This window comes from Podarcis raffonei, chromosome 4, assembly GCF_027172205.1.
Source record: "Podarcis raffonei isolate rPodRaf1 chromosome 4, rPodRaf1.pri, whole genome shotgun sequence".
Taxonomy (NCBI): Eukaryota; Metazoa; Chordata; class Lepidosauria; order Squamata; family Lacertidae; genus Podarcis; species Podarcis raffonei.
The window spans coordinates 26,704,591-26,725,559 of record NC_070605.1 but is presented as its reverse complement, the minus strand read 5'-3'; the positions used below and the strand labels follow the sequence as shown (position 1 = coordinate 26,725,559).

General features: G+C 44.7%; 1 protein-coding gene across 7 annotated transcripts in view; it reads left to right on the top strand.

Annotated features, from left to right (window-relative positions):
- Nucleotides 1-18,302, top strand: part of ATP8A2 (ATPase phospholipid transporting 8A2) — a 318,241-nt gene extending 299,939 nt beyond the window's left edge. For all 7 annotated transcript variants that reach the window (XM_053385915.1, XM_053385914.1, XM_053385918.1 and 4 more), the window contains 2 exons: nucleotides 14,140-14,231; nucleotides 18,075-18,302. In XM_053385915.1, the coding sequence (XP_053241890.1) occupies nucleotides 14,140-14,231; nucleotides 18,075-18,172 (190 nt within the window). In that variant the 3' untranslated portion in view covers nucleotides 18,173-18,302. The remainder of the gene's footprint in view (nucleotides 1-14,139; nucleotides 14,232-18,074) is intronic.
- Nucleotides 18,303-20,969: the final 2,667 nt, after the last annotated feature.

Sequence of the window (20,969 nt, the reverse complement as noted above, 5' to 3'; positions counted from 1 at the left end):
CAGTGGGTTACGTCAACTCAAAGCCTTTTGTTCCCAAGCCCCCTTGAAACGAGTTCAAGTTATGAAAGGGGTGTGTCGGTCCATTGAGTTACTGGTGTAGCTCAGTAATAGAGCATTTGCTCTGCGTGCAGAAGGTCCTTGGTTCCATCCCCAGAATCTCAAGAAAGGACTGGAGATGTCCCCTTGTCTGAAACCCTGGCAAGCTGCTACCAGTTAGTGTACTTCTCTAGATGGACCAGTGGCCTCACCCCATATGAGGCAGCTTCCTACGTTCTTAATTTCCATTGGGCCTACAAAGGAGAATTTCTCATGTTATGCCAAAGATCAGTAATAGTATTGTGTGCTACAGTTCATGGTCAAAACTCTTGGTGAAAGTTACTAAGTCACGCCTAACCCCTTATCCACAGTGCCCAAAGAGATCCAAAAGGCTGCTTTTGGCAGGACTTGGTCATGCCCAGTAGAATCTTTGACTTTCCCCCATTTAATTGTAGATTCCACCATGCCATATGCTTTTATTTAACCTGACTACTGAATCCAATTTACTATTCTTCTTTATTTATTTACATAACTTACTGTCTGTTTGTCTTGCTTTTGAGACATGACTGCCGCCCCTGCCCTCCAAAGCAGCTCACGTCAAAGAGATTCCTAATATACTGGGTTGGGGCATTTGTGTTAGTATCTGATTGCTGTTTCGATTGGGGTTTTTATATGACGTAAGGCGCTGCAATAACCATTGGCTGGTGGGGGTAGCACAAATGTTTTAACTAAATAAATTCCGTAAAACGCTTTTCAGGCCTCGCTCAAAAGAGGCTTGTTGTGTAACGCAAGGAGCTGGGAGCTGCACAGAACTGCTGGACCAGACAAAAGGGGTCAACTGCTCCATCTCAGTGATGAGCTAGATGCCTTTGGGAAGCAAGATGTGAGCTCAATAGCTCTCTCACCACTTGTGATTCCTAGCAACTGATAGTCATGAAGTTTTTTGGATCCAGGGCAGTGTTCATGCATTATCAAAGGTAGTATTCTGCCCCCCTTTGTTTCAAGCGTTCACAATCCCGCTGGGCTTCGTTAAGTGTCACAAACCCAGTGTTTAAGGGCTGCTGTGCAATTGTCTGAATAAAGCAAGCAGTGATTACCTCTGCTATGAATGGAATGCTTCGACGCAGCAAACAACATCCTGCTCTCACCTTGTGGCTTGTTACACTTTCAGCCTTAAGCTGTCCTCGCTTGTCCATTGTGTGGCTAGACCATATGGAACCCACCGCTATTATTAAACGCCCCATTGTACAGGAGCGTTATGTGCTCTGTGGGGACTTTTGTCTGGCCTGAAAGGCTTCGGAGAGAATTCTAGCGAGGCTTCTCCTCCCCCCCCCCATCCCACCCCACTTTCAGAAGGGTTCATTTAGCCCTTTTTAGAATGCAATTGTGTGCCGGCAAATCGAGGAGCTGAACAAGTTCAAAAAGGTTTTATAACTAACACTTGTGTTCTTCAAACAATATGGCACCGTGTGACCCGCCGAGGGACTTCATGATAATTAAATGGGATTTGACCAAACCATCTAAACTACCAACCTGAGTGGAATGAGACTTCAAAGAAAGATTCCATTCTGGTACGAAAGGGCAGCCTTCTGAGGCTTTTATGCCCATTCTGACAGAAACTAATTGCCATATTGTAGCTGCTTCTGAGGCAAGTGGAGGAGTAAACACATCACTTTTATTTCCTTAAATAGCCAGGCAGCAACCTTGGAACTCTTAATAATTAAACTGTAAGGTTCTGAGATCCTCTGGTTTGTATTTAGTCTATTTGTAGTGTCAGACCACATTCACACCACTGTGATTCCACTTTGAACTGCCATCGAATCATAAGAGTTGGAAGGGACACCGAGGGTCGTCTAGTCCACCCCCTGCAATTCAGGAATCTCAGCTAAAGCATCCATGGCAGGTGGCCATCCAACCTCTGCTTAAAAAACTTCCAAGGAAGGGGAGTCCACCACCTCCCGAGGAAGTCCATTCCACAGTTGAACAGCTCTTACTGCCAGAAGGTTATTCCTGATGTTTAGCCTGTTGTTTAGCTGTTTAGAGTTCTGGGAGCTGTAGTTTGTTCAGGGTGCTAAGAGTTGATGGGGGGGAGCTGTTTCCCTGACAAAACTGCAATTCTCAAGTGTGGTTTAACAGCCATCCCTTCTTAACAGGGAACTCTGGAAATTGTAGCTCTGCGATGGGGTCGTTTACGAACTCTCAGCACTTGTAACAAATTACAGTTCCCAGAATGCTTTGGGGCAAGCCATAGCTGTTTATAATAGTATCCTAACGTACGGTATGAATGTACCAATATTCATGGTGCAATGTTACGCATGTCTACTCAGGATTGGAGGAAGTCCTACTGGACTCAGTGGGATTTACTTCCAGTTAAACGTGTATAGGATTGCAGCCTCAACTGTGCCAGGACGTCTTATGACTTTGGGATTAGCTGGATAAACATTTTTGAAATACAAGAAACTGTGTGGATTCCACCCCATTCGCATCTCTCAACTCTGCTTGTACAATTTCTTATCTTTGGTATACTGGTATAATTTGTATAGCAAATGTCAGGTCATTTAGCTTTATTTTGTCATCCATTCATTCTTCAGCATGGATCATATTCTGTTGCAACTCATTCTGTGTTTGCTCCGTACTGAACTTTTTTACTTTGATCCAGCCAAGGACCATAATGCTACCCAAAACAGGATTCTATACCTGTGAATGCAATTCTGTGTGTGGAGACTCTAGTCCTCAGTTCCTGCTCCTGGTTCCATGCAGAAGGGTCTCTTTTTGCAAAAGCTGAAATCTGCTAATCGGCTGTTCAAGGGGGTGAGAGGGTTGGTTCTTGTTCCCTGCTAATCTGAGGGATCTCAGCTATTTAAAGCTCTATTTAAAGTTATGCAGCTCCTACTGCTTCTTGGGTTCCCTCTTGTATCACAGCCTTTGTTTATAAAGTCATCATCTCTTGATCATTGTCACCTGGAAGGCTGTGTGCATGTGTTAAGTGTAACGCAGTGTGTGTGTGTGTTTCTTGTCTCTTGTGTGATCTGCTTTCCCCAGTCATGTTGAGTTACTGTTTTGGCATTCCCCAAATGCAACTGCCATGCTGTGATTCATTCCTCGATTGTATGTTTTCATAGCCATTTATTTCATTACGTTCTCTTTCCCAAATGCTTTCATCTGTACTCCTCCTCATTACAGGCTTCCCTCATTCTCAGAAGGCTTCCATGCAGGACAGTACAAGGAATCACTGCCAGCTCCTTCGGTCCATTCCCTTTCCCCCAAAGGATCCCCCTCCTCTTTCCCCCCAACACACATTTGTTTTTTCTCCTTCCTAATTGCACCCAGGTTTTCTGGGTGGTCCATCTGCAAACTAGATAATAGTGGAGTTTCTCTGCCCGGCCTTAAGTTGATGTGTCATGCTTATGATGAGGCCTCTTGTGTGCCTTCTGAGAATTGTTCTGTCTTTTATCGCCTTGTTTGACTCCTGGCTCTTTCACACCTGCTTGGAAACATGTGCTTGTCTTTGGGGGAAGGGAGGCGGTTTTTGGGGGGGGACCTATACGCTGGGAATTTCCTGATGGGGCAGTCTGTCTTATTTGGACACTAATTTTGGAGGGAGTGAAAATTGTGATGTGTTATTTTAGTTCTTCTAACTCACATCTGCTGTAGGCCTGCACTGATAACTATGTTGTTTCTGTGTAGCATTAAACCTAGGGAGGTGAGTGTAATCACAATCGCCTTGTTTCTAGTGAGTTATGAATAGGATGGGTGTGCAGGCAGTTATGCTAAGGTTGCAGTAGCGTTTTCCCAGTTTCTTCTGCTGAAATGTTAGTGTTCCTTGGGAGGATTCTTGCAAGTATTCCCACTAGGGGTTAGCTTTGTTCAGGCAGTTCTGGAAGATAAGCAGACTGTCATCACAATCAGCTTCTCTGGTCAAATGTGCTAAGCTGCTTGGTCCTTTTCGTTCAGCTCCTTTTGCAGACTAGTACAGTGGTACCTCAGGTTAAATACGCTTCAGGTTACAGACGCTTCAGGTTACAGACTCTGCTAACCCAGAAATAGTACCTCAGGTTAAGAACTTTGCTTCAGGATGAGAACAGAAATTGTGCAATGGCAGCACAGCGGCAGCAGGAGGCCCCATTAGCTAAAGTGGTGTCTCAGGGTTAAGAACAGTTTCAGGTTAAGAACGGACCTCCGGAACCAGAGGTACCACTGTATCACAAAATAGGTATGATAAAAAAAATTAACAACATTTTTTAGTATAATAAAACCTTAAAGTGGTTTACAAAAGCAAAATGAAACTATTAAAATTCTCAAAATTTAAAAAAACAGGTGTTTACAAAGATTTGTAAAACTCAGTTGCATTTATAGTGCCCCAACCACACCTAAATGACTAAGATTTGATACCCCTCTGTGAAAAGCAACACTGCTTTAAAAAAAAAAGCGAGTCCCAAAATCTATAAATGTCTGCTCAATACTCCCTTAAGCTGGGTTCTTTCTTCCTCATAGCTTATGTGCTGATGTCTCCAACCCCTACTAGAATATATGCTGATGTGGCTTGAAAACATATACAACCACACCCATGTCCACAACAATGTGCAAATGTGTTTTGAAACGCAACAGGGAGGAAAGAACCTCGCTCCGTTTTAAGCCAGTAGTATGTGCACCACCTGCTGCTCTCCACATATACTGCATTTATGGGGCATAATCTAAAGCAGGGGTAGGCAACCTAAGGCCCGGGAGCCAGATCCAGCCCAATCGCCTTCTCAATCTGGCCCGCGGACAGTCCGGGAATCAGCGAATTTTTACATGAGTAGAACGTGTCCTTTTATTTAAAATGCATCTCTGGGTTATTTGTGGGCCTGCCTGGTGTTTTTACATGAGTAGAATGTGTGTTTTTATTTAAAATGCATCTCTGGGTTATTTGTGGGGCATAGGAATTTGTTCATTCCCCCCCCCAAAAAAAATAGTCTGGCCCACCACATGGTCTGAGGGACGGTGGAGGGGCCCACAGCTGAAAAAGGTTGCTGACCCCCTGATATAATGGCTTTGCTGAAGTGAAGCAGAGCTGTATCTGGTCAGTGCTTGGGTGAGAGACTGTCTGGAAACCTCATGGTGCTACTTTCAGTTCCATGAGGGAAGGAAGGTGGGCAATAAATGTTCTATCGCAGGGGATTGGAACAAAGGACCCTATGCATCCCTTCCAACTCTTAACATTTCATGATTCTGTGATATAAATCCATCAGCGCTGAGACAGAGCGCTGGCTCTCCTGTGAGGGTCTCCTGGCTCTCATAACAGCCACAACTAGCCCCTTGCACGTGCCTTTGCTGTGAGGAGTAGCCCCACGCAGACAGAAATAAGCCTCAAAAGTGTCAAGTTGCCCCAAGTTTTCGTTTGCGTCCTATAACTGAAAATCTTTAAGTTCACCACCACAAGGCTCTGGCATTTTTAGCTGGCTCTTTGATTTTAATCAGGCACAACAAACCTGATCTTCCTTCATTCTTAGGTTTAAAAACCAGAGATCCCCACAGTCTCCACACTGTCTCTGCCCAACAAGGAGCGATGATGTTGTGGCGGGGATTCTTTTCCAGCTAAGTGCTTCTGGTTGCACCTTGTTGCTTTTGTTGCTTTGGTAAAAGGAGCTGCGTGACCAGCTCTTTATTTAACTTCTCTTCAGTGTGTGGGGGTTTGTTGTTGTTGGAGGGGGGGTTGGTTTTTTCTACTCAGGGCATGAATCTGGTCCCATGCCTATCTGGTCCCTGAAATAGCAGTGCAAGATACACCCCCCCTCTCAACACATATATACTCCAGCATGGAGCCTTGCTGACATGAGGGCTTAGAAAGACCCACTAACCTCAGTCTGCCCCACTAACCTCAGTCTGCCCCTCAATCAAAAAAATTAAAATAATAATAATAATACAGATACAGACTGGGAAAGAGTTCTGCTTTAAAAGAGGAAGGTCTTCTTACCCCATCCAGACTATACATTTAAAGCACTATTATACTACTTTAAACTGCCATGGCTCCCTCGCCCCGCCCAAGAATCCTGGGAATTACAGTGTTATGGGTGTTGTTAAGAGACTTCTATTCCCCTCATAGAGCTACAGTTCCCAGAGTTTTCTTGGAAGAGGAATAAATTTCCATCCTGATTTATTGCTGAGACCCCCTGCGAAGACTTACACAGACATGGCAGCATTACTGCTTCCTCTTCACACAAATCTTTAAAAGCTTTAAGCAAAACTACAATTCTATGTAGAGTTTCCTGGATATATGCTCTTTGGAACTCATCCTGACGGCATAGGTTCAGCCTGTAAAAAATGTTGAGCTTCGGCAAAATATCCTCAGCCAGGACCCTTGTGGCTTTTAATAAGAAGTGCAAACAATTCTGCAAGAAAAAACGTGTTTCCATTTGAACTGCCGGCATGAAGTAGGAACACCATCAAATAAAAGGAAAGAAGTATCCAGCTAGATTATTTCCCTCCTACTCTGGCCTCCTCAGTGCTAAACAGATACAAACAGAGTAGAAAGTCTCATTATTACTTAATTCACTTGCCAGAGCAAAGAGGATCCCTCAATAATCCTGGTGTTCCAAAAAATAAAAATCCCAGAACTGTGCCCCCTGCCATGTTCTCTCTCGTCTACACCACTCATGGTCCTCGTAACCTGGGGGAAAGCTGGTAAAATACCAGGAGTGCTGCTGTTGTTGGACTCACAACTCCCATGAGCCAACAAAGCCAACAGTTGGAGGTGATGGGACCTATAATTTAACAACTGCTGGATGGCACAGGTTCCCTCACCCTGATTTAAGTTCAGAGAATTTGGTCATAAAATCGTAGAGTTGGAAGGGACCCCAAGATCCATCTAGTCCAACCCCTCACAATGCAGCGATCACAACTGAAGCATCCCTGGTCCTCTTTTGAGTTTCTGAATCAGATATCCCACTTAAAAGCTAACCATTGGAATAGATTTACCAAAGCAGCAATTTGTTAATATACCTAAAAAGCCAGCGTAGCAAAATGAACAGAGTGCTTAATTTGAACCGAATAGACGTGGGTTCAAATCCACACACAGCATGCCCAGGGTAACTGACAGTTGTGAGGATAAAGGAGGGTGGGAATCCCTTGATTCTTTGAAAGAACAGAATACACACGCATGCAAACAAACAAAGGCTAGTCAAAAGCCTTTCACTCCCCATCTATAGCAATGATAAGACCTATACTTTCTCGCCAGATAATTGATAGTCTATCAGTGTCAGTGATGACACCAGCAGTGCAGCTAAAATAATAATTAGGATCATTGCTAGTTATTATTTTAGGGTTGTAGCTTAGTAGAAGAGCACATCTTTTGCATGCAAAAAATCCCAGGTCCATTACTCACAGGTAGACCTAGGGTAGTCCCCTGCCTGAATCCCTGGATACCCTCTGCCTGACACTGTACAGAGAGCTAGGTGGACCGATAAATGCTCTGACTCAATATCAGGTTGATTGAAAATGGAAAAGAGTTCAAGTTCTGGTGATCATAAAGCTGATTTTAGGCACCGTGGGCAGGACTCTGCAAAAAATAAGAGAATACGGCTGCAATCACATACACCAGCCTTTGCCAACTTGGTGCCCTCCAGATGTTTTCAGCTCAATGGGAGCTGTAGTCCAACACATCTGGAGAGCACCAGATTGGTGGAGGATGCCATGCAGACTTACCTGGAAGTAAGTCCTGTTGAACTCAACAGATATTCCTTCTGAGTTGACATTGTACTGGATTGCACTGTTGGATAGAGAAAAGTCCTTCTCAGAAACAAAGCGATCACATCTAACCGTATCCCCAGTAATCCTGTCAGTGTTTTGTTAGACCATTTAAATTAAGCCCATCAGCAAAATCCATGTCAAACTAGTCTGGAACCTCTTAAAGGCAAATAAAATATCAGTAGCAAGTAAATGGTGTCGCTGTTAAATTCTTTCTCTCAACAGCACGACTGAACCAAAGCTGGAAAATAGCTGAAATGGCAAATTTGACAGAGTCTGTGAAAATGGGAGAAAAGGCAAACAAACCACAAGACATTTTGAAAGGCCTCCATTTATTAATTACTGGAGATCGAAGCGGAGATGAACGCATATATATTTATTTGATATATGGTACTTATGCCATGCCTCAAAAGAGACCATTTCAAGGCGGCTTTCCAAATCAAGTTATACAATGAAAATACAATAAACAAAAAATTAGATAAAAAGTCCAAACCAGTCATCAAAATAAGCAAATGACCCTGAAATACTAGAAGCGATGGCAGCTAAAAAATAAAATGTCATTAAAAGTGACATTGATTTGTTCTTGTTTGGTTTTAAACCAATATCCTGAAGTTTAAAAAGCATGGTAAAATAAACATGTTGTCATCTTGCATGTTAAAAACTCCAAAGGGTAGGCACCAGGTGGATGTACCTGGGTAGGGAGTTCCAAAATTGGGGTGGCACAATGGAGAAGTTGTGATCCTTGGGTCTCCACTTATAGTTTGATTTCAGTAGGTGTGGTGCCCAAAGAGGACCTTAAAGCAAGGGCAGGATCATCATACAGGAGGAAGGGTTTTTTCCTCCCTTTATAAATTGTTATTCTGTGGCTCATGCATTTCAGTGAGTTAGCTCAGAATGTTTGTGGCTTGTTAGGATCAGGTACACTTAGTTAGCACTTTTAAACCTAGAATGACTGTGAGCTCCCTGTAAAAGTATACATGTATGAAAAAAGGCATACATTGTGAGTTGTGTCCAGCAAAGCACTAAGTAAGTCTCCCATCCACTTGCAAAATGGGACTCCTCCCATCTCCCCCTTGCAGTCCCTAAATCTGTTCTGGGGTCTCCTCCAACCCTTCAGTGCAGTTGTGGGAGGCAGGAGAGATGGAGGAAAGTCCCATTGCATAAGTGGAAATCCTTGTGTTGATGGAGACGCATTAGTTGGCTACTGCCCTGTCCCTTTATACCTTGGAAGCCCAGTCCAGGTATGGAGAGCAAAAGTATGAACAGCCAGGAATTTACCATTGTCTGCCTACCTTTTAAAAATAAAAGCAAATGTAGCAAACGTTTCAGAGGCATATACACTTTTAGAATTTGGGTTTGGTTCTTAAACAGGGTATCTTATTTAGCTGGTGAAATCATGAAACTCCCTCTGTTAAAGTGAGAGAGAGAGAGAGAGAGAGAGAGAGAGAGAGAGAGAGAGAAAGAAAGAAAGAAAGAAAGAAAGAAAGAAAGAAAGAAAGAAAGAAAGAAAGAAAGAAAGCAGACATAGTAACATCCAACAAACTGATGCATGCATTTCATTCGGACTTGCCAGAAAATAACAGCCTAAATCAGAAGGGTTTGAAATAATTATTATTATTATTATTATTATTATTATTATTATTATTATTATTTTATTTATACCCCACCCATCTGGCTGGGTTTCCCCAGCCACTCTACTTGTTTGGAAAGGGACCTATAGTAGCAATAGGGAACCTGGGGTCCCCAGATCTTGTTGGACTCCAACTCCCATCAGCCCCCACCAACATGGCCTATGATCAGGTAGGATGAGAGTCCAGCAACATCTGGAGAGCCACGGGTTATCCACTCCTGCCATATAGAACTTTTAAGGGGATAGTCAACCGACTTTGAACTTCAGGGACCAGGCACATGGTTCCAGCACTTCTGATGCTTGCAGATAATATCACAAGATGCTTCAGTTTGGGCAGATGTTCTCAGTCCGGCCTGAAGAGATCCCATAGTGCCCTGTGAGATGCTACTCCTTTCCCTAAACATTTATTGGGGCTTTGTTCTCCAGTGATGATATGGGTACCGACTTAATGAGGTTTTAAACTGAACAGAAGAAGTTCATTACTTAGTTTAGTTCTGAGAGCTGTCACTTTACTGAAATATCTATATAAATTAAAATCCAACCCATAGCCACATATGCTAGCAAATGGAAATCTTTTTTTTTTTACTATTATTATTAATTATATTTTTGGAAAAGAACCAGAGGGGAAGTGTAAGGCTAGAGACAACGCTAAAGTAGGCCATGTGTCAGCCTGTATTTCACAGTGGAAATGTGCTTATTTCACAGAACAATTTGCATATTTAAGGGGGGAAATTGCTTATTTCATGGCACGGCATTAATAAATGCAGAAAAGCCTGATAGCATTTATATATATTTTTTAAAAAAAACCTGAGCCAGGCACTTGAGTGCACTTCCCTGTCCACTCCAACACTTCCTTGTTCACCTACTTTTCCTTTTGTTTAATTACTCGAGCGGATGTCAGCAGGTGAGCTCCATCCCTTTACCAGCAAGTTCCCAGGCTGCTGCTTGCTAATGACCTCCTCTCTTCTCAACTCCTTTCCTTGGAAGTAAGCCCAACATAAAACGCATGAAATGTGCATAAGAAATCTTGCACGTTTCAGTGGGGTTTGCATAGGAGAAATCCCCAGTAGATAGGAGTGACTTCTGTTTGTTTGTTTTTTTTAAAAAAATATCCCCCTCCCGTCACCAGGATCCTGTCGCTTTGCTCACAAATCATGTCAGAGCACAGCTTCTAACTTGCTCTTTTGTTAGGGGCCAGAGCTGGGGGAGGGACAACCTGAATTTTTAAAACCCTGGCAGAGGCACCCAGTTTCCCAGGATGTGCCTGTTCTGTCACCAAGACACCTGCATCCACTTTAACCTTCCCTTCTGTCTGTGACTCGCTTTTGCCACCAGCCAATTAGTGAACTCTGGAGGACATTCTGGGTCAAGCTGCAGCAAGTGCCTCGAATCCTCATTAACACTAATTAGCGCTCAGTAGGTTAATTGGTGGTGAAGCTCATCTTTTTTTAATTACTCCAACGAATAAGCCAGTGGGACCCTGTGGTCAGCTTTGAATTATTCTGTTTGTTTTGATGCTTGTCAACTGAATGTGTAAAGACAGATGTTCTTTGCCCAGGCTTAGGGACTCCTTTCCTTTGCGGGAGGGGCTGAAAAGACAAAGGATCCTTTTTACCGTTGTTAATTGGGGCTTAGCTGATGCCCTAGAACAATTATTCCCAACCCACCCCCTTTTCCCAGGTGGAAAAGAATGCATCATTTGGGGGGCAGCGAACAGGACATACGCATCACTAGCAGAATTGATAACTTTAACATTTCCCACACTCGCTAGGAGCCCCATCACATTTCGCAAGCATTTGTAACAGTGACAGTAAGGTTTAAATTCTAAACAATGAACTGCAGAACCTGAAAATCATAGGCTTAGTTCGCACATAACACAAAGCCAAGTCATGGCTTAGTGCAAGCACACAAACTCCCAGAACAGAAACTGAAGCTGCTGCATTGCTGTGAACTGGACCATAGTTTGGCTTAGTATGTCATCCAAACCTGGAGGTTTATCTCCTCCAGATGAACCAGAAGGTGCAAATGAAGAACAGACCATGGATACAGCTTGTTTTTGGTCTGGAGCAAGACAAAGCATGTACGTGGGTTCAAATGACACAAGCCATGTATTAGCTCCCAGAAGCAGCAGGACCAGAGAAGGAGCCAAGAGGCCATGATCTCGCCATGCTTGTGCTGAGCCATGATTTGGCTTCACATTTACATGCAGACGGGATCGGTATCTCATAGATACTGGCCCAAGACAAAGGACCAAATCCAGATAAGCTTGGAACTAATAGAGCTGGTCCCCAGCAAAGAGAACTCCAAAGGGCTCTGAGTGATGTTTCATTCTTCCCTGCTGTCTCGCAGCATCTGTCCTGTTGCCCAGTTCAAGATTTGTAACAACAACAAAAACCCCATCAGGATATCTGTAGTTCTATGTGGCAATTCCACTTCTTCCATAGGCAACAGTTCTTGGAGAACACCCTTGAAGGTTTGTGCCAGAGGGAAAGGTAGTTTAAAAGAACAATCACTGTCGCTTTCTTCTCTGGTCCAATATGTTACTCTTTGTATTATTCTGGAAACCTAGTTTGACTGGCGGTGAGAGTACAACAAAAGAATTGTGTACATACAATGTAGGGGTAGCCAACGTAGTGGCCTCCACATGGTGTTGGACTACAACTCCCATCATCCCTTATCTCCAGGGAGGCTCGCCTGGCACCATCATTAAATATCGTTAGGTGCCAGGCAAAAACTTTCCTCTATAATCATGCCTTTGGCCTTTTAACTATCTGGCCTTTTTTCCTTTCTTTTTATTTGGTTTGTTGGTTGGTTTGTTTGTTGCACAAGAAAATATTTCATAAAAACTAATTTTAAAAACAACCTGGCCTTTTAGAAGTGAGTGGGATGTTTTTTATTTCTTTTTCCTCTTGGTTTCCATATATCTCGGGGCCGAGGGTTGTCTGTCTGTCTGTCTGTTTGGTTGGTTCTAAATTGCTTTAGGTTGCCCTGGGCAAGATAAAGTGACTTAATTTAATAAATAACTAAATAATCATATACAAATTTAATAAATAACTAAATGAGCATATACAAATCCTGTGCAAATCTGTATCTCTCTCTCTCTCTCTCTGCAATGGATTTCCTGTTGCTTTTATTGTTTTTACTATCCTTCTCTATTGTCACCTCCAGCCTTACAAGCAGCTGACTGTCTTCAGTCAGTGATTATTATTATTATTATTATTATTATTATTAATAATAATACCCCGCCCTCCCCAGCCAAGACCGGGCTCAGGGCAGCTAACACCCAATATAAAAACAAATTGACTGAAATACAACTTAAAAACAAGATTAAAATACAACATTAAAACATTAAAATACAGCCTCATTTCAATGGAAACTCAAATCAAAAACTTTTTTGGGGATGAAAACATCATGATGATGGAGGTCATGTCATCATTAGAGCACTGATGATTAAAATGCATGGATGAGTCTTTGTGGAGAGAACCGAGATTACACCCAGGAGTTCTGCTGTGGGTTCTTGTTGTTGTGTGGCCTTCCACACCCTGGTGCCCTCCTGACATTGTGGACTACAGCTTCCACCAGCCCCAGCTAGCAGGGCCAACGGTCGGGGATGATGGAAGTTGCAGCCCACAACACATCACTGGGCGGCACTATGTTGGCTACCCTTCCATGTATTGACTTTATTAGGCCTTTATTAGTGATTGTCCTGGCTTGCACTGTCCCCAAGGTGGTGCCCACACTGAAGTAAGAAGAGATGGAGACGCTGGCATAATCCTCCAACTCACAGGAGCCATGTTGGTGCCAGGATCTCCCACAACATTTTTCTTCCTGCTCACATTGTAACATGTTCTGCAGACAAAGGAGAAGCATACAGGCAAACCTTTCTGGACTGAGTTTTTTTTGCCTCACATGTCGGGATGGAGGGGAGCCGTTACAGTTTGCATAATATCCTGAGGAGGAATTAGTATGTTTGTGTTGGCTTATCTGCTGGAAGCCTAAATGCCATGGATTTTGAGCAGTGCAATAGTCCTGGCACGCGTTGCAGAAAATAGTTCTTTCTTATGTTTACTGTTCTTTTCGGGAGCAAAGGAAATTATAGAGTTTACTCTCCTAGTGGAATGAAGATCCTTGGCGAGTTCATCTACTGCTTGCAGTTCTGGGGTTCCCGCCTTGTGAAGTTTTAGAAAATTGCACTTGGCTTTTCTTGGCTGCGACTCGGTGGTTGAGCATCTGCTTTGCAAGCAGAAGGTCTCAGGTTCAGTCGTCAGCCCTCCACGCAGGGCTGGGAGGTAGCACGGTCTCAAACCCTCGACAGCCACTCCAAATTGGTGCAGACAATACTGAGCTCAATGGACCAGTGATTTGACTTTTTTAAAAAATCTGGAAATATTTCAAGGCCGGTACTTCTGAATAGAACAGTTTAACATATCCTACATAACATCATATTGCCCTTTCTCTCTGCAGCAGTTGTGACCCTAAGGAAGTTTGCATGCCGTGCAATGAAAGTTTATAGAACCTTCCAACTAACTTGGAATATGTATGTTCTCTAAACAGCAGTGGCTCACTGCCATGAGCATATTAGAACTGGCTGGTTGCTTGTTTACACTTGAAAGGTATCGGGAGAAGCTATATAGATCCTGCACCATCACTGTTGTGTCCACATCTTGTTTTCTTCTTAGATTTTAAAAGAGGCCATTTAATGGTTCATGTTGTGAGCATCTCACTGGGTTTGTTCTTTCTTCTTGCAGCATGAACGAACGGGACCACTTGTTGAAAAGGCTTGGCAGAAAAACCCCTCCAAGTCTCTTCCGTGCTCATTCTGTCCAGCAAGGTGTCTCACGTAAGTAATAGAACTCAGTCCTGAAATGCTGCAGGAGGAACGGGCAGGGTTGGGTTGGCATGCAACTCCCATCAGAAGCCTGTAGAAATGAATGGAAAGCAGAGAGCAGCACACTATGCTCTAATGAGTAGCTTGTACCCTTTTGCAAAGGGACGCGGGTGGCACTGTAGGTTAAACCACAGAGCCTAGGACTTGCCGACCAGAAGGTCAGTGGTTCGAATCCCCACGACGGGGTGAGCTCCCGTTGCTCGGTCCCTGCTCCTGCCAACCTAGCAGTTTGAAAGCACGTCAAAGTGCAAGTAGATAAATAGGTACCGCTCCAGTGGGAAGGTAAACGGCGTTTCCGTGTGCTGCTCTGGTTCGCCAGAAGCAGCTTAGTCATGCTGGCCACATGACCCGGAAGCTGTACGCCGGCTCCCTCGGCCAATAAAGCGAGATGAGCGCCGCAACCCCAGCGTCGGCCACTACTGGACCTAATGGTCAGGGGTCCCTTTACCTTTACCTAAGCCTTTTGCAAAATGAGGGCTAGGGAGAGATGATCTGACAGAGAAGCAAAGTGGCTGACAGTGACACTCCTATTTGGAACTGGAATTAGGGTCTGTGCCTTTCCCAAGATTTCAAATATCCTCAGACATTTGCAAAACTTCCATTCCTCCATATCCCACCAACACCCAAGGCCCAGGAGAAACGTATTACAGTACGATTGCTGCTTTTCACTGGGGGGTGGCAGCACCAAACCCCTGACTTCCTATCAGGGGCACCTCTGCCCTTTTAGTGAGGGAGAGGTCGTGGGGAGATTAGCACACTGTAGATACAAAGATGGGAGTGCAAGGTTGGCTCTGCACCATACTGACCTCCTCACTTTCTCCCTCCTGGTACACACAGCGATGCCACTGCTGGGGAGGCCAGCAGCATGGTAGCACCCCCTCCCTGCCAGCTGCCCCCAGCTATTCATTTTGTTTGGGTGGCTCTTAAGTATTTGGAGGTTTGTGCAGCTCAGGAATATCTAGTTTAAGGTGCTTGCAAGATACCTCCTTCCAGCCTATGACCTCATTGGTCAGGTATGCACACAGAGAATACTCTGCAAGTGTGTTGTTCCCTGTTCAACCTCAGGGAGTCTAGGGCAGGCCTGGGAATATTGCTGGACTACAACTCCCATCATGCCTGAGCTTTGGCTAACAACACCTGGAGGGCCACAAGTTCCCCATCCATGTTATAGACCTGGGGTCCCCAACGTTGTGGCCTTGGGCAACCTCATTTCCAAATACGTATATATGGGACATTGGTTTTTGCTGTCTTTATTGGGAGGGAGTTTATTGCCACACTTGGAAATGGGCTCCCTGACTATGCAGACCACCATTGGTCTCACCATATAAGGCTGTTCTTATGTCCATCCTGTTTAGGGAATTTCCCGTTTAGAGGTTATTTTTTTGTGCAGGGTATAGAGATGTAAATCATTGCCGATTTACACCCTTAGGCTTTGGACTGGTTCCAGAGTTGCATCGTTTGAAAAGCAGGTGAAAACAATGAAATGTCCTTCCCCTTCAGACACGCTCTGAATGCAAGAGGCTGTTTGACCCTCCAGAACAAAAGTGTGAAGAAAAAGAATGTTCTGGCACACACAAGAAGAAAGCTTGTGCTGTCAGGTGTGATCTATGAGGCTGTGCACACTGTTGAAGGCATCCCCGAGCTTTTAACAGGTTGATAAGCCACAGGAAATAAGAAGAGGGTACTAAAATAAATTTTACCTCTGCTAGCATGTCCCCCATAAATACTAATGATTAAGCGTTAAATGAGCTGGGCCAGTTAGGCTTTGCTGCAATCCTCACCCACCTGTTTTTCTCATGAGCATAAATTTCCACTGTATTTTTAAGACTTTAAAAAGGGGCTGATCCATTATCCTCTACAACTTCTGTCATCCCTTATCAATAGATACTGTTAAACAGCACACCAGGAAAAGAAGCAGGGAAAGGGTTGGGTGCCCAATAATAATTAGCAGTGCAGTTCATGCAACAAAGAAATGTGTATTGTATAGTAGTACAAAAATGGTCTGTTACCAAATCAGATTGCCTGATTAAGCAGGTAAAAGACTATTGTCCCCATTGAATTGCAGAGAAAATATAGAATATGGGTTGTTTAAGGGCTTTAGCTCAATGATAGAGCATCTGATTTGCATGCAGAAGGAGCCAGGTTCAATCCCTAACATCTTCAGGTTGGGTTGGCAGTGTTTGCCCTCTGGAACCCTGAAGAGCTGCTGCTAAATGGGCCAATGTTCTGATTCAATATAGAAGGCATCTTCCTATACTCCTTCCTTTGGAGGTCAGTGTGGTGCAAACACACCAGTAGCAGGAGCACAAGATTCCTGATGTTTTTCACACTGTGCTGACCTCCTCTCTGCCTCTCCCCTCTCTTGGTAAGTAGCAACAACTGCCCTGCCAGGAAGTTACCCTAGCAGCTCTGCCCTACCTGATGAGCTGCTTCTGGGTACCTGCTGCACCTCACCCAATGGGAACACTAACAAAATGATCAGGTAGCTGTACTGAGAAGGGTCATAACTCCTTAAATGGGAGATGAATTGTAATCTCTCACCCAGAAGGGTATCCAAGCTAACAACAATATGCTTCTAATACTTCTGCACTAATATCCTCCAGAAAATGGGAAAACCTATAGTTTCACAATATTGCAAGGCTTACTTCCCACACACCATCAGGTAACTTCTAAATCCTCCTCAAGTCTCAGATGATTGAAGAGGCTGAGAATTTGGGACCTGTGTTATGCCAGAGCCTCTGTGACACTGCTCTTGCACTCCTGGGCAGCTGTACATGCTCCGAACAATGTGTGGCTTGTTCCAGAGAATGGAATAATAGGTGCGGCTTTTAAAAGGGGGGAGGAGAGTTGGGGAGACGTTCAAGCTTTCAATGGCTCTATTGTAAAGCCAGAGATGGAATCTTTCATTGTTTGGTTTCTAAAGATAGCGGAAATGTGCAATTAGTCAACTTTTGGGTCACATGTAAAGGAGATGGGGAAGACAGAAATATATCCCAACAGTTTTTCTTTGTTTCTTCGATGGTAGTGAAAGGCAGAGCTGGATTAAACATCATGCTAAGTGCTGTATCTGGTGGAGACCCGGTCAAATTTGGGGGGTGGAGTGGAGGAGGGCTCAGTCTATGGGTTTCAGCTCTTAAGTTTCCCATTGTGAAAAGCATGTCCCTCTTGCTTCCAGCACATGGTTTCTTTACAGTAGCATAGACTGGTGTCTTCTGAATATTGGATACAGCCTGGTGCCTTCTGGATATTGTGGGCTACAACTCCCATCAGCCCCAGCCAGCACTGCCAGTAGCTAGGGATGATGGGAGTTGTAGTCCACAATACATCACTGGAGGGCAGCAGATTGTCTACCCTTGGTGTATCAACCTTATTAGGGCTTTATTCATGATTATCCACAGGCTGCCCTATCCCATGTGCTGCAGAGCATGGTGGTCATGGCAAGTACCATTAATTGCCTTATCCTCCATGAATTTGTCCAATCCTCTTTCAAAGCCATCCACATCTAAGTGGTGTGCACCTAGCTGTCACAGGCCCATTCCCACTCTACTGTTTTAACTCCTTAACTATCCTTTTTACCTATTGTCTTCTGTTCACGTTTAGCTTTCTGGGTTTTATTCATGCTTGTCTTGATTTTTGTGAGCCTCCTTGAGCCCTGGTTCTGGAAGAAAGGCAGGAGGGTGGTGGTGGTGGAACTATACTAACCATTCCACCATTGTGGCACTTTCTTTTAACTATTGGCAAGCCATGCTCTTTCATTGACTTCCCCTCTGCGCTGCTCCTTCTCTTCTTCTCCAGACGGGTATGCGTTTTCTCAAGAGGAGCATGGGGTCGTTTCCCAGTCTCAAGTCGTCCGATCCTACGACACGACGAAACAGAGACCTGGCGTCGAATAACGGCGGTCCTTTTGCTCGGCTGGTGGCTGGAGTAATAAGATCGGGATCAATGCGTCCACTGTTAATACATCCTCGACTAAGGTTGGCAACAGCAGCGTAAACACCAGAAAAGAAAACCCTTTTTACTGTGGCCTTAGCCAACGAGTTTGTTATGTACGCTTCTCGCAGACCTTGAGCACACATCGTAGGGCAAATCCCTCATCTGAAGCCGGCTGACTTGCTCTGCCTCACATTTGTTTACCTTGTTTATGCAGCAATTTGGCTGTGCTCCACGAGGTGTGAAATTAAAAACCATTTTGTTTTTGCCGCGGTTTTAAAAAGAAAGGGAAGCGGGGGGGGGGGAGAAGTAGTAGTTCTGGGGAAAGAAGTAACAGAGGTTGTATGTTCTGTGAGAGATCAGCCAAATTTGGATAGGAGCGCTGGCATTTCCTGTTTTGCCATGCCCAGATCCAAGCGCGCAAAGGTTGCATGTATGAAACCTTTGTAATGTTCACTGTTTATTTGACTGAAAGGCTTGCGGAGAGAGCTGGGAGGCCAGGAAAACAAATGCATCATGGAGAGAGAGAGAGAGAGAGTGCGGGAGGGCAGGAACGATGGCCCCAGCAACAAACGTGGCCAGCTCTCTTCAGGAGGAATAAGCACCCAGAGCTACAAGCCAGCATCATATAAAATAGGATGCAGAGACATTGGCTATGTACGGAGCCGCTTAGTGTGGTGGGGAGGAGCCACCACTTACCGTAGGGCCTGCAGCACGCCCGAGCCACAAGTCTCTTCTGGGAGTGAGATGGTGGCTTGGGCACCTGCAGGCACCATACCGCCCAAAAGGGTGGCATGAGGCTTGCATCCGCCCACTGCTGCATCCTCACCTGGAGGGGAGGAGGCGGGCAGACTCCATGCAGGCCCCAGCCAGAGCATCCTGCCCAGCTCACCTGTCCCCACAGGTGGCTCACCCCTGGGCACCCGATCGGATAGCTACATTGCTGTGTGTATGCACACCTACAGAATCCCCCTTGTGCCGCAATATCTATCCATCACCCTGGTCGTCTGCATGGAGGGACGTGGGTGATGTCTGCATGGCATTCTGCTCAAGAGGCAGCTCGAAACAGCAGTTTAGATTGCAGCCTTTTCTCTGGACACCCAAAGCACCAGCAATTCTAGTTGCTCTGCATATATTTCCTGCGATCCACAGAAATCTTCTCCCATCATATGCAAAGAGTGCAGAGGGAACAACCCAGCTTTCAAAGTGTGGGCTAGATACATGCCATACATTTAAAGCACATGACTTGTGCCCCACCCCCTGCAGAGGATCCTGGGAACTATTGTTGGTTAAGGGTTCCAGGAATTGTAACTGTGTGGGGTAAACTACAGTTCCCAGGGTTCTTTTGGGGAAGCTACATGCTTTAAATGTGCCACAGATGTATGCTGTGTAGGCAGCTGTGGATTTCGGCATTTTGTTCCGCTTTGCTCGCGCTCTTCATACTGGCCTTTCTGAAAAGGTCCAAACAGCTGGTGCCTTAACATCCTCTGCTTGTAGAACCAATGAGCACTTCTGGGAGGAGAGGGGAGCAAGAGCCCATTTTGGACAAACCTATGCTCCCTGCAGCAGAATCTTTTCTCCACCAGATTGGTAAAATATTGCAGATCCTTTATTTGTTATTACGTTTAGGTACCTCTTTTCCTCCAAGGAACTGAGGGTGGCATACATGGTTCTATCCTCACAACAACCCTGTGAATTAGGCTTGTTGTGGAGAGAAAGGATCTCCAAGGAAGGAAGGAAGGAAGGAAGGAAGGAAGGAAGGAAGGAAGGAAGGAAAGAAGGAAGGAAGGAAGGAAGGAAGGTAGGTGGGTAGAGGAAATGTACAAAGGATCGGAAAAATCAGATACGAATGAACCTGATGCTGACCTAAGTTTCTCATTTTCTGTTCAGCACTAAGAGAAATGGCTCAAGAAAATCTTGAGCAATAAAATCTCCATCCTGGCATAGCTACTTCAGGGAAATATTTTTCACAAATAGCCAGAGATTATATCTTACAAACAGCATTGGCTTTAAGGTTGCCAGCTTTTTTTCTAGCAGGGCTCCTGTGCTTTAACAGCGGGACCACAGGGAGAAATTCAGCAAAGGAGGTAGTAATTGGGGGGGACGGGCCAGATTTCCCTATGTTGTGCAGCTGTCAAAAGCACAGAACGCCCCCTGCCAGAGGGGGAGGGAAACATTGACATGCCTAGTTAGCATTACAGTTGGCAAAGCACTGGTTCACCGGGCCACCAGAGGCGAGTTCCCACAGTTCTTGCATTTTGGTTTCCAGGTGTGTTTCTGAAATGACAAGAAACGCAGAGAACTCTTGCTTTGTTGATTGTCTCGCTTTCTGGATTCCCCATCCAGTCTTCTTCTAGAGCAGGAGTGGGGAACCTCTGTTGCTGTTCCCATCACCCCTAAATCCATTGGCCATTCTGGCTGGGAGTTTGAGTCCAACAGCATCTAGAGAGCAACAGGTCCTGGAAGAAGCACAAGCCCTTGGATTCGCCCAGTGCTGTTTTTCAAACAATCCTTATTCATTCTTGTAGCCAGACCACTTTTTTGAATAGCATAATGTAAACACTGTTGCTTGTCTTGAGCCACATTTCTCGGTTACCCCATGCGCTGTGCATAGGCCCTTAAAATGCTGGCTTGGGGTTTGTTTTTGCCCTTTCCTTGACCGCCCTCTGGAGCTTAAATATTGATTTAAGTGTATCCGAAAAGCTATCCGCATATGAATATTTATACTCATCAAGCCAAAGGAAAACAGCCTCTTGGCTC